Source organism: Nelusetta ayraudi, unplaced genomic scaffold, assembly GCF_046127955.1.
Source record: "Nelusetta ayraudi isolate G7.1 ecotype Tasmania unplaced genomic scaffold, CSIRO-AGI_Nayr_v1 ptg000140l, whole genome shotgun sequence".
Classification (NCBI taxonomy): domain Eukaryota; kingdom Metazoa; phylum Chordata; class Actinopteri; order Tetraodontiformes; family Monacanthidae; genus Nelusetta; species Nelusetta ayraudi.
Genome location: NW_027466190.1, coordinates 497,501 through 510,253, shown reverse-complemented (window position 1 = coordinate 510,253; position 12,753 = coordinate 497,501). Strand labels below are relative to the sequence as shown.

At 51.0% G+C, this 12,753-nt stretch overlaps 1 protein-coding gene across 1 annotated transcript in view; it reads right to left on the bottom strand.

The window, feature by feature from the left end:
- Positions 1 to 348: 348 nt before the first annotated feature.
- The window catches only part of LOC142879674 (gamma-aminobutyric acid receptor subunit rho-2-like), a 20,947-nt gene continuing 8,542 nt past the window's right edge, over positions 349 to 12,753 (bottom strand). The window contains exons 3-9 of the mRNA XM_076013065.1: positions 8,639 to 8,706; positions 4,858 to 5,081; positions 4,630 to 4,712; positions 3,417 to 3,557; positions 3,163 to 3,315; positions 1,233 to 1,441; positions 349 to 695 (exon numbers count right to left, since the gene is read on the bottom strand). Of these exons, the coding sequence (XP_075869180.1) occupies positions 381 to 695; positions 1,233 to 1,441; positions 3,163 to 3,315; positions 3,417 to 3,557; positions 4,630 to 4,712; positions 4,858 to 5,081; positions 8,639 to 8,706 (1,193 nt within the window). The 3' untranslated portion in view covers positions 349 to 380. The remainder of the gene's footprint in view (positions 696 to 1,232; positions 1,442 to 3,162; positions 3,316 to 3,416; positions 3,558 to 4,629; positions 4,713 to 4,857; positions 5,082 to 8,638; positions 8,707 to 12,753) is intronic.

The following is a 12,753-nucleotide window of genomic DNA, read 5'->3' as shown; positions in this document are numbered from 1 at the left end:
ATGAAACGGCGAGATTTCAAAAAAAATAATAAAAGAAAATGCGTCCGCGAAGATGAAAAACACGCAGGAGGTGCTTGTTGCAGAGACGCTCAATGGCGGCGGCGGCGGCGGCGGTGGCGGTGGTGGTCTGGTGGGAGCAGCCGTGAGGCGGCGGGTGGGTGTCTCAGCAGCTGGTTGGACGGACTGGAGGGCGGAGCGGCTGCAACCAGCCCACACCCAAGACCGACCCCCCCCCCCCAAGTCCTGGAAAGTGCCTCTGATTGTCGTCCTGCCAAAGATCCTCTCAGCAAACTCAGCTGGTCTCTCTCCATCCTCCCCCCCCCAACCCCCCCCGCCCCCCAACACCACCGCCCTCCTGACCGCTAGGGGGCGCCCCCTCTTCAGCAGTACACGCACCAGTAGATGAGGTTGAAGAGGATGTAGGCTCCGGGGAAGATCATGCGGGAGTAGGTGTCGATGGCGTGGGTGTTCTGGATGATCCGGAAGCCCCGCAGGCCCTTCTTCTTGGCGCCGGGCGGCTCCGTGTCCAGCGAGAGTCGAACCACCATCCGCTCCTGCTTGTCCGGCACGTCCTCGGCCGCCATGGACGCCCGGGTGTAGCCCGCCAGGCTGTTGGCGTCGGCCTCGCTGTACGTGCCGTCCAGCATCATGGTCCTGGTGTGGGACATGCCGCAGGTGCACGGCAGCGACTGGGACTGGAGGAGCAGGGAGACGGCAGCCGAGTGCAAATACTTTGTTACTGTGCTAGCAGAGGAAGATTTATTTTCAGGTATCTGTGAGTACTTTCTACTCTTTAGGTTGGAAAAAAAAACACGCTGGTTGCTTTTGCGGTTGAGAGTGTTTGAAAGATGCAAATCCTGCTCAAAGTATTTCACTGTTTAACTATTTTTATTATTCTAGTTGTTGTCATGAGTGGGGTGGAGAAAAATAAACATGTAGAAAATAACATTGTTTTTTTATTGGAGAGTAGCAAAGAAAGTCCAGGTTATTTTTTTTACTGGAACTTTTTAATTTTTGCAAAATTATCAATAAATTGTCTTTTTTTGTAAAAAAACATTTTTTTTTAACTTTTTATTTCAGCACATTTCACAACCTGTACTTTCTTACTTTACTTGAATGAACAAGCTGAATCGGTACTTTTACCAGAACGTTATTGTTTTCCCCACACTTTTACTGAAGTAGAGGATGTGAACAAAAAGCCGGACATATTAAGAAAGCAAACTGTTCCCCACCTGTTCCTGGACCCTCTCCCGGAGCTTGCGGTCCTTCCCGTCCCTCACCGTGGTCAGGTAGTTGACGGCGGCGTACTCCAGCACCGACAGGAAGACAAAGACGAAGCTGACCCAGAGGTAAATGTCCACGGCCTTGATGTAGGAGACCCGCGGCATGGAGGCGTTGACCCCGGTGATGATGGTGGACATGGTGAGCACGGTGGTGATGCCTGCATGGGAGGAACGTCACAGCACGTCCATCAGGAAGTCCAGAAACAAACGGCTCAAGCTGTGATCTCTGGGCGAGGAGGACTGCTGAAGCTGAGCGCGTCCAATAAACTGCGATCGGACCATCTCTGAAAAGTGAAAACTGATGCAGCCAAGATTAATATTCCACTACCAGGGTCAATCCTGCAGGACCTTTTTCTATTTTCGACCTGTTTGGACCTGGTTGAACAGGTCTTGGTTTTAAGAGTCTGGTCTCCATCTCAACACTCTCTGCTCTTGATTTATTGAGTCTTGGGGCGACTGTGGCTCAGGAGGTGGAGCGGGTTGTCCAATGGCCGAAGGGTTGGCAGTTCAAATCCCGCTCCATCCTAGTCCGTTGTTGTGTCCTTGGGCAAGACACTTAGAGTGAATTCCAATTCCTCCCTCAACCCTCAATCTCAACCCTCAATCTCAAACATGCTCGCTCCCGCGAGGTGCAAGTGCTGTCCCGATTCTAAGAACGTCCAGTTGAGGGAGGAGTTTAAGGGCTGTATCGCCCTCAATATGGAGATTCTCCGGCACCACCCTTGGCAGTAAGGGCTACCCAGAAGGCATTGCGTATTTTCGCCAAGACATCTTCGAAAAAGATTGCGATGTAAAAGCGAGCTACAAATGGAAGTATTTTCTTAGTTAATAAAGATATAAATATTACCAAACCATTTTATTGTCTTAGTTTAAGACTTTTTTTATGGATTATTGACATCGTTGTTGCGTAACATTTTCTTTTTTTACTTTACGAGGTTTGTCAACCGGACCGGCAGTCCCGGCTTCACGTTACTTGTATACCTCCGAGGACTTCTTCCTTTTTCGCCGTCTTTCACTTTTTCTCCTTCTTCTTCGTCGTTGTCGTCTTCTTGACAGACTGGACGTAGCTTTGGCGTAAGGCCGCCCCCCCACAGTCTGAAGACGTAACTGCACTTAAGGGGTGTCCCATTTCTAAACCCTTACACTTATTTTTGAGGGCCAAAGATTGAGGGTTAAGGGCGAGGGTTGAGATTGAGGAGTTAAGGGAGGAATTGGAATTGGCCCTTAACCCTAAATTGCTCCCATTAATGGGGCTGGGCAGCGCCTTGCATGGCAGCAGCCACCCATTGGCGCGTGACTGGGTGAATGAGAGGTCTTTGTAAAGCGCTTTGGGGAACCATGAAGGTGCTGGAAAGACGTGATGGATGAAACTCCCCTCAATGTTTAAGTGCATTCGTCTGGACTGAGCTCGCAGCCGCAGGACCTGGCAACCCTGCAGAGGGCGCTGGTGGGATTTGAAGCGTTGATTTGTGGAGCCGTTGGCAGTGTTGGCAGACGCTTTGATTTCCTTTTTCTATATTGTATTTTCATGGTTGGATGTCAATATTCCTCCCGGGGGGGTGGGGGGGGGCCTCTGACTGCCGGCCTCTTCACGAGGAGATGGTGGCAGCGGCCAAGTGGGTTGTCAACAGCCAGCAGTGCTGCAACAGCATTTCAACAACACACTCACTACTCCCCAGTTACTGCATCCCTGCCCTGATGGACGTACTTAGAACTGCACTCCTCTGAAACCTCACAAGGCTTCTGATTGGTGCAACTAAACATGCCCGAGCTTCTCCTTCACACCCCCTCTGCCCTCCCTGCGTGCTTTTCATCTAGCTTCCTGGTCCCACAGGGAGCCCCTCGGCCAATGAAAAGAGGGCAAGAGGTGGACTCTCACCCAGGGAGACCCTGGCCGGGACGGCCCTGCGGTCGATCCAGAAGGACACCCAGGACAGCATGACCATGAGGGTGGCTGGGAAGTAGGTCTGCAGCAGGAAGAAGAAGATGTGGCGCCGCAGGGTGAAGTTGATGTACAGACGGTTGTACCAGCCTGCGGGAGCCGGAAGAAGGAAAAGGAAAACAAGACGGTGAACTCGAGAAAAGAAAAGAGAAAAGAGAGAAGAGAGAAGAAGAAGCAGAGCGGCTGTGGACCTGTGCTGCTGTAGAAGGCCAGTCTGGAGGTGGTGTGGAACTTCTGGATGAGGAACTGAGACAGAGAGATGCGGTCGTCGGTGCTCAGCGACTCGTCGCCGCTCTTCCAGTAGAGCATCAGGTCCTCGTCAGTGTAGGCGTCTGGAGAGGGAGAGAGCGAGCGGCACGCACACACACACACACACACACACACACACACACACACACACACACACACATACACATACACAGACACACACACACACACACAGACACAGACACACACACTTCAGGTTGTTTTCAGGGTGTAATGAATTCTTGATCACACACACACACGCACACACACACACACACACACACACACACACACACACACACACACACACACACAGGAGGCTGTGCAGGCAGGATGCGACACGCGGCTCAATCCCAGCTGCTTTGTCTCAATTCGTTTCCGTGACCTTGGATGGATTTTCCATTGTTTTCCGCCGCTTCCAGTCGGACATGAAGGTCCGTCGGGAACTCGTCTTCTTTCTCTCTTTACTCTCTTTACTCTCTTTATTTCTTTCTTAAAATGAAATGGCCCTTTGCCCGCCGACCCCCCTCCCCCAATCCCCCCCTCTGCCAATTATCCCCAGGTGATTATGAGACGCGGAAACAAATCCGTGCAATTAACAGGCCAGGCCGAGTCGAGCCGAGTCGGTCCAAACTTTTATTTAGCAACTCATTATTTTAGCGACGACAAGCTGCGATAATATTCAACGAGGTCTCCACTATAAATCCCTTAAATCTGCAGTTTTCCCGGAGAGTTTGGCCGCCACTTCCTGAAAATCAGTTTTCCAGCAGCAGCAGCAGCAGCAGCAGCAGCAGCTGTGTCTCTTCTGGCTGGGCTTATATTGCATAATTGGGGTTTCGAGCTATTTTTTCGGGGGGTAATTAACGGCGTGACGTTGGTCTGGGAGGAAAAATAAAAAAAAAAGTCTGTCAGCGGCGGGCGGAATGCGAGACCTTTCATCATAAGTGAATAATCCACTGCAAGATGATGATAAACGAGCGTCCCGTGAGAGCCTCCGGGGGGGGCCTTCAACGGCTTCTCCCTCATTACGGCGCACGCACGCACACACACACACGCACACACACACGCCCAGGGATGCAATTTTCTTTTTTTTCTGTCTTTTTTTCTTTTTTTTACAGTATACATTTCCAGCTGTTAAGCGGCGGCTGCAGTACTTACAGCTCTCCAGCTCCAGCGTGCACGTCTGCGAGTCCAGAGGGAACCGGCTGAAATCCATGTTGCACGCAGCCGTGACTGTCACCCTGGAGGAGGAGGAGGAGGAGGAGGAGGGGGGGGGAGGAATTAAAGGACACGTCACTGGTTAATTCCTGCAGAGCATCACGAGGCTGGCGGGGGGGGGCAAAAAGAAAGCAAGAGAGAGGGAAAAGAGCGGCGAGCGGCGCCGACCTAAGGCTGTAGAGGACGTGGCCGTCGGGGAAGACCCTCAGCATGATGTTGTCGGTGGTGGTGTCGTGGATGAAGGAGCGCTTGGAGTGCACGAAGAAGACGTCGGGCACCCAGATCTTCTTCACCAGGCGGCCGTCGAAGGTCATGCTCTTGTTGGTGGTGCTGGGGAAGGCCAGCCGCTCGTCCTTCCAGTAGTGGCGCAGATACAGGGTCATGGTGAAGTCCTGGGAGGGGGAGGGGAGGGGGGAGGGGAGAGGGGGGGGGGGCATCAGCCACTGGATTAGAGAGAGTCTCAAAAAAAAAAAAAGGATGGAGGATTCCACTCGCTCGCTCGACCGCTCGCCGGCGCTGCTTTATTGAATTCCTGGGGGATTACACGGCCGCGGCTGTGTGGGCTGGATTAAATAGATTGTTTATGAGCACGTATACATGGTCGGCCGGAGACGTGGTGACCATATGCTAACTAAGTGAGTGCCGCGGTGGTGGCGGCAGCGGCGGCGCTCCTAGATTACACCCCCCCGACCCCTCCGACCCCCCTCAACCCAACCCAACCTCCTCCTCCTCCTCCTCCTCCTCCTCCTCCTCTGAGCAGGGAGCTCCTTGGCTCGCCCGCCGCCACAGATCATCCGCCGCCCGCCGCTTCTCCTCGCCGCCCGCCGTTACGTAACCTTGGAGTAACGTCTCCGGCTGCCGTGGACCAAAGAGACAGTTTTGGATGTTTGGACGCGTGAGAGGGAACCTGAGGGCGGCCGAGGTCCAGCCGCTCAGAGGGGGCGGGGCTAACGAGGTGACGGGAAATCTGAATCTGAATCCTTGATCCTTGATCTCTAGAAACATGTTGCTTTTCTCATCAACAGTCGTGTGTGTGTGTGTGTGTGTGTGTGTGTGTGTGTGTGTGTGTGCGTGTGTGTGTGTGCGTGTGTTCTACTCCCACATCATTTAAAAAAAAAAGACGCTGCATCCAGAACACTTGAGCAAACACTGCCGCTCTTGACCCCTCTGAGAATTGTGCATCTGACCTTTGACCTTCCACGTGGGTTTTCCCATCCATTTCCCCCTTCCATTTGCGTTGCAAATTCAATTTCAACTTCATTGTCTATTTTAATGTGTCCTCTCCAGTAGGTGGAGGGGGGAGGAGGGAGGAGCGGGGGCTGGGGGGGGGGGGGGGGGGACTTCTGGCAAGGATTTTTTATCTTGGCAAAAAGAAAATAAATGAATGTGCAAAATGCAGATGCTGCACAGAGTGTGTGCGGTACACAGCACGGCATCACTGCTGCTGTGTGTTCAGCTGGTGTCCTTCTGCGTCGTCTTTAAGGCCGCGGCTTTTAATTTGAAAGGACAAGGACGTCAAGGAAACCAGGAATCATCCTCACACCCCCCAGTGGGACCGCAGCGTGTGTGTGTGTGTGTGTGTGTGTGTGGATGCCAGGCCTGCCAAGGTGATCTGACTCAGACTCTCTCTCTCACTCCACACACACACACACACACACACACACACACACACACACACACACACTCCTCCACCTGCCGTGTGGAAAATCAGTGGTGACGTCACGGAGTCGGAACAAAACGCTTCCTCTCGGACTTCCAGTCACGTCGGAGCAAAATGAGTCAGCATCCAATCAGCCAATCAGCCAATCTGTGACTGCGCTTGGTGTTATGAGGCGGCTATCACAATAGGCTGCTGGCAGCCAGAGGAATTCAAAAGCGGTTTAATAGTTTAATAATGTTTTTATTTCTGATATTGTTGTTAGAGTCTGGACGGCCGGCTGCTGGTTTATCAGGCTGCAAAACTTTTTCATATTGCCGAGAAATTTAATTACGTCCCAAACCTCCGTGAGATAAGATTTTGTCCGCAGGTCCGTCCACTTCTTTTTTTTTTTTTTTCCTAAATTGTGATTTATGAGGTTTTTATCGATCGTAAATGTATTATCCACCAGAGAGAAGAGTTCTCCTCCTCCTCCTCCTCATCCTCCTCATCCTCCTCATCCGTCTAGGGAGGCAAGAGGAGGTCCAGGCAATAAATATTTACTCATTTCTTTTTTAATATCATGCATATCGTTAAAGAAAATCTCATCTCCAGACTCCTTTAGTTTAAAGTTAGTTTAAAGACGACCCTCAGGTTCCAGGGCTGCAACACAGGTTCTTCTACAGCCAACACAAACCAGAGCAAACTGGATCAGGACCATGTTGGGAGCTTTTCCCTACAGGATCCATCAGTTCCTGGTAAATGTTTGGGCATTGTGCTGTGGGCGGAGGAAAAACAAAACCCTGCATCTTCACAGTCTGAAAACAACTGTACAGAGGAGAATTAGGGCCGCGAGCAGAGAAAAAAAAATTAAGATGAGAATTAAGATAAGATTAAGATTTTTTTTTTTTTTTTCAAGTTTCCAATTCGGGAATAAAGTTGAAATTTCGAGATTAAAGTCGAAAATTCAAGAATAAAGTTAAAAAGACGAAATTTCGTAAATAAAATAGATTTTTTTTTGTTTTTACTTTTAACTGTGGGCAACTGGGTTCACCCACCATCCACCCAGTCTACTCACCTATTTCCACTTTATTTGCCTCGACTTTTTTCGCAAAAGTTTGACTTTATTTACAGAAAACAAAAACAAAAAATCTCCTTCCTGTAATATTTTTTTCTCTTCTTGTGGCTGAATCCTCTTTGGTAGAAAACAAACTGCGCCTCCCTCTTGTTTGGGACCGAGAATCAGAGTGGAAAGGGTTTGACAGCTGCAGGACTGCTGGGGAGGCAGAAGGTCCAACACAATCAGAAACACACCCGACTAGCATGGCCTCTCTGTGTTTTCTTCAAACGATAATAATGATGATAATAAAAAAAAAAGATTGTTTTTTTGTTTCCTGTGCAGTTGCAGCGTCTCAGATTTTGTTTGCACGCAGAAAAGTGTTGATGTGAGCAGTTTGCACAGCGCTGCGTGTGTGTGTGTGTGTGTGTGTGTGTGTGTGTGTGTGTGTGTGTGTCGCCCGCTGCTTCCTTCACACTTGTTTTTTTGGTTTTTTTTGCAAGACCTGCAGGACGCAGAACAACACGGCTCAGTGCCACCAGCAGAGTGGTATAATGACAAAATGTCATCCATCCACAGTAATTAACTGCGTTTTTTTTTTTTTTTTTAGGTTGTCTTGTTTTTTTTTTTTGGTTTTTTTATAGCCTTCCCACAATTCCGGGTTTGCAAATTAATCCCGGTTCCTTGCAGCTTACACAACAGCATCCGGACACGGACGATTTTGGATCCGATTTTGTGCTTTTTATTTGCGAACAGAAGGACGATTTAATTACATTACTCAATGTGCGTTCCATCATCTGCGCGCACACACACACACACACACACATACACAAAAACCCAACACCACAAGCCCCGCCCCTCTCCCCCCCTCCTCCAGCTTTCCCAATGTCACTGTTGTGTGAGCGAATATTCCCAGCGAAAAAAGTAGGAAAAAAAACTGCAGTTTTTCGCGACGCCGTCAGAAAGAAAGCTGGTGTGACGGCATCGCGGCCCCACATCGCACCGCCGGGCGGTCGGCCCGATGTGCAAGAGCGGAGACAGACGAGCGTTATCGCATCGCTCACGTGTCGGCGCTCATTCCGTTGATGAGGCGACTCGTAATGACTCCACATAATCCTATTACTCTCATTTAGCGACGCTGGATGATTGAATATACGTCTGAAGAGGCTGAATCATCCCTTTAATCCCAACACACACACACACACACACACACACACACACACACACACACACACACACACACTAGGCTCACTCACCATGTCCACCTCCGAGATGCTGTCCAAACTCTCCACCTGGACGTCCACTCCCACCGGGACGGCCGGGCCTGAGGACACACACGCAGCAAGCGGCGTTAGCCTTCGTGTTTGACGTACAAGAGACGCACAAGAGAGAGAGAGACACACACACACACACACACACACACACACACACACACACACACACACACACACACACTGGGGGCTTTTTCAGCTCCACTGAACCTCTATATATTACGTGACAGTGCAGGAAAAATATGACTTTGGCAACAAGAGGCGCCTCACTCGATCTGCGTTTCTATTAGCCCGAGAGTTGCGCAAAACTTCAATATGGCCATAAATAATAAATAAAATAAAAATTTTTTTACAAGTCATCAAAGAGAAAAATCTAACAAGCATTCACAGCATTCAGTGGAAAGTCCTGCAAATGCCAATTTTACTTTGTCGAAATTTTAGAAGCATCGCTTTTATTTTGTGAAAAACTGTCATGGAAACGCAGCTAGTGATGGCGTATGCACACACACACACACACACACACACACACACACACACACACACACACACTCCTATGGGTTTATCGCTGGGTTCATCTCTCCTTGCTGGACTCCAACAGGGAGATTTCGGGCTGCTTGGAGTGCTGTGTGTGTTTTGTGCTGTGTGTTGTGTTACAGCCCAGCAGATATCTGAGACGGCTGCTGCTCCGTCGCAGCTGGAAAACAGCATCTGGCTGCCAAGCCGAGTCGGAGCCGGATCATTAAATAAGGAGCCGAGACTCGGAAATCAACAAAAACCTGACAAAAAAAAAACAAGGACGGGAGGTGAGACATCCAACCAGGTCTTTGTTTCATTCAGGTGCTTTGGAAGTGAACTGCGCTGCCCCCTGGAGGTGCACTGAAGACCTGCAGGCCATGACCTGGCACGACCTGGAGCACCAACCGGGATTCAGCAGGCGGGATTCCGAACGTGTGGAATCCCAGAGAGCTGCAGGAGCGGGAAGCTCTGCTGAGGTTTGGGACTTGATTTTGTCAAAGTCTAATCGAATCCAATCCAATGTGTGCCTTTTTAAATCAGCCAGTGTGAGCGTGAGCTGGTGTGAGGCAGTGGAAAGATCCAGATTCCATCCAGGGATCCAGAGGGACGGATCAGGGAATTGTTGTAACGTTACACACGTTTGAAGCAGAAAGCACAAAACAGAAGAAAACACATCTCCATCCAACAGAACACAGCATCCAGATATTTCCCATGATTCCTTGTCCCACTCAGACTCACCACAACACAATAATAGTGTCGATGCGTCCCGCTGGGCTGATGGAGAGGATTAGATTCCTAAGACCACTTTGGGATTTCCAGCCAAACGGAATCCTCGCCTCAGCGGTACAGCGGCGGCGGCGCTGCAAAATTTTACACACTCGTGTGTGTGTGTGTGTGTGCGTGTGTGCCTGTGTGCGTACCAAAGTCACATTGACCGGCCGTAGTATTGTTAATCTGAGCAGCAGTCAGGGTGCCAGCCTTACGTAACCCAGCCGACCGGCCCAAAGCTGCTACCTGGGTGGGGGAGGGGCGGGGCGGGGCTGCAGGGGTAAGGGGCGGGGCAGAGGTGGATATTAACTCTGCAGGGTTCCAGCTGTCGGCAGCGTGTCGTGCCCCCCCCGCCCCCCCCGCTCACCCCTCTCCACCCCCGCACCACCATATGCCAGGCATCACGCGCCAGGCTGGGCTCCACAGCACCGGGCTCCACAGCGCCGGGCTCCACAGCGCCGGGCTCCACAGCGCCAGGCTCCACAGCGCCGGGCTCCACAGCGCCGGGCTCCACAGCACCGGGCTCCACAGCGCCAGGCTCGTCGCTCGGCCACAACTTTTCTTTGCTCCACTTCACGGTGCTGTAATACTCAGGAGCATGGTATTGGGGGTCCGACCTCCCATTAGTCCAACAAATTGCCCATTGGTCCAACCTCCACTAACCCTAACCGGAATGGGAAGTCGGGCTAATGGGCAATTTGTTAGACTAATGGACAGCAGTGGTCTCCAGACCAATTTTAAGGGTCTCGTCTTTGGACTCTGAGGCCTTTTTACTGGGCCTTCTCACAGTGTCAGACTGGGTGGACTGGGGATTTGTTGATCAAGACCCAGTGGAGACTCAGCCAACGCTGTAATGACACAATAATTACAGAAAAGCTGCTCCTGCTGCTGTTTTACGCTCTGTTGGTGGCACCCGGAGTGACACCCAGCCCTCTTATTAATAGTTCCTTTATTTTTTTTTAAATTTGATGAAGCAAAACTGTTTTTTGGAAATAGCTGGCAAAGCAGCAAAATGTTCAAGAAAAATGATGAAAAGACGCCTTGCTGAAAGGAGATGCTGCTGGAATTTAAAAAAAGATGTCTTGTTGTTTTTCTTTGATGTATAAAGTCTTGGCCTGGCCTCCCCCTCGACACTCTCTGGTCTCGATGTCGTCTTGGTCTCGGTTGGTGCGGCTTTGACCACAACGCTACGTCTTCATTCCAGGAAATGACGTCTAACCCTCTGCGAAACAGCATCCCGGGAAGGGGAGGGTGAGTTGGTGATGAGACACCCTGTGGCGTGAGGCCCTGCCAGAAGATTCCCTTCCTCCTCCTCCTCCTCCTCCTCCTCCTCCTCCTCCTCTTCCTGTCCTTCGCTATTTTAAGCCGACGGCATCAGCAATTTATTCCACGTCACTTGTCATCAGATGAGACCCCTGAGTGCGTCACGGCCACGCTCCGCTTCCTCCTCCTCCTCCTCCTCCTCCTCTACGTCCTCCCGTCTCCTCCCTCGTGGGTCGCGGCGGGACTCGGAGTGTGGGAGGTTTCCAAACGGGCCGTGAAGACGCAGCGACCCGACAAACGGGCCCGGGAAGCGACGCAGTCACACCCCCGGACCACCAGGGGGACCCCGGCGGCAGAAATAAGCGACCGAAATCACGTAATCCCACCCCAGACGTGACGGAGAAGCAAAACACTTTTGTCGGCCACTAGGGGGCGATTTATCGCTGCTCCTCCTTTCCCGCGGAGGAAAAACTTCCGCCTCTAATTAAGAAAGTTGCAGCGCTTTTTTTATGATCATGAACGTGGGGGGGGGGAACAGGAGGCGGGCTCTTAATTTTGACGAATGCCAGCAGATGTTTCACGGCCTCGTAAAAGAAAATCGAGGAAGGATTCCCTGATGGAGGCAGTTTTAGCCAGAGTGTTGCAGTGGAGACGAGCCCCTTCCGCGCTCCTGTGATGTCCAATAACTGAGACGGATAAAAAAGGAATAAAGATGGGGAGTAAAAAGCTGGATAAGACTAATAAAGAGAAGATGAGAGCAGAAGTGTTGAAAATAAAGTCCTTTTCGCTTCTACTGCTTTCTGGCCGGCGTCGTCTAATTACGGCGGATTAACCTGCGGCGGCGGCGGCGGCGGCGGCGGCCGAACGGGGTCGGAACTGATTAACACGTCTCTATCGGAGTCGGAGCTGCAGCCGGAGAGAAGAGAGTCGGCTTGTCTGGAAAACAGTGACGGAGATTATTGACTGACGCTTGTGGTCGTATCACCGAGATGAAGAGAGACACAGAGGAGAAGAAGTGGTGGGAGATCTGGATGGATGCTGGGATGGTGGGACGGACAGGTGATGGATGGAGGGATGGATGGATTGATGGATGGATGGATGGATGGATTGATGGATGGATGGATTGGTGATGGATGGAGGGATGGAGAGCCACATGGATGTATAGATAAACGGATGGATGAAAAAATGGTTGGATGGACGGATGGATGGAGGAACGAACAAATGGATGGATGCATGGATGGATGAACGACAGATGGATGGAGGGATGACTGGAAGGATGTGGGGATGATGTACAGATGGTGGGATGGACAGACAGAAAGGATGGATGGATGGCTAGTGGGGTGGATGGATAGATGGATGAACAGATGGATGGATGGAGAGATGGACAAATGGATGGATGGATGGATGGATGGATGGATGGACAGATAGATGATGGACGAAAGGATGGATGATGGATGGATGGATGGACAGATAGATGACGGACGAAAGGATGGATGGATGGATAGTGGGGAGGATGGATAGATGGATGAACAGATGGATGGACGGAGAGATGA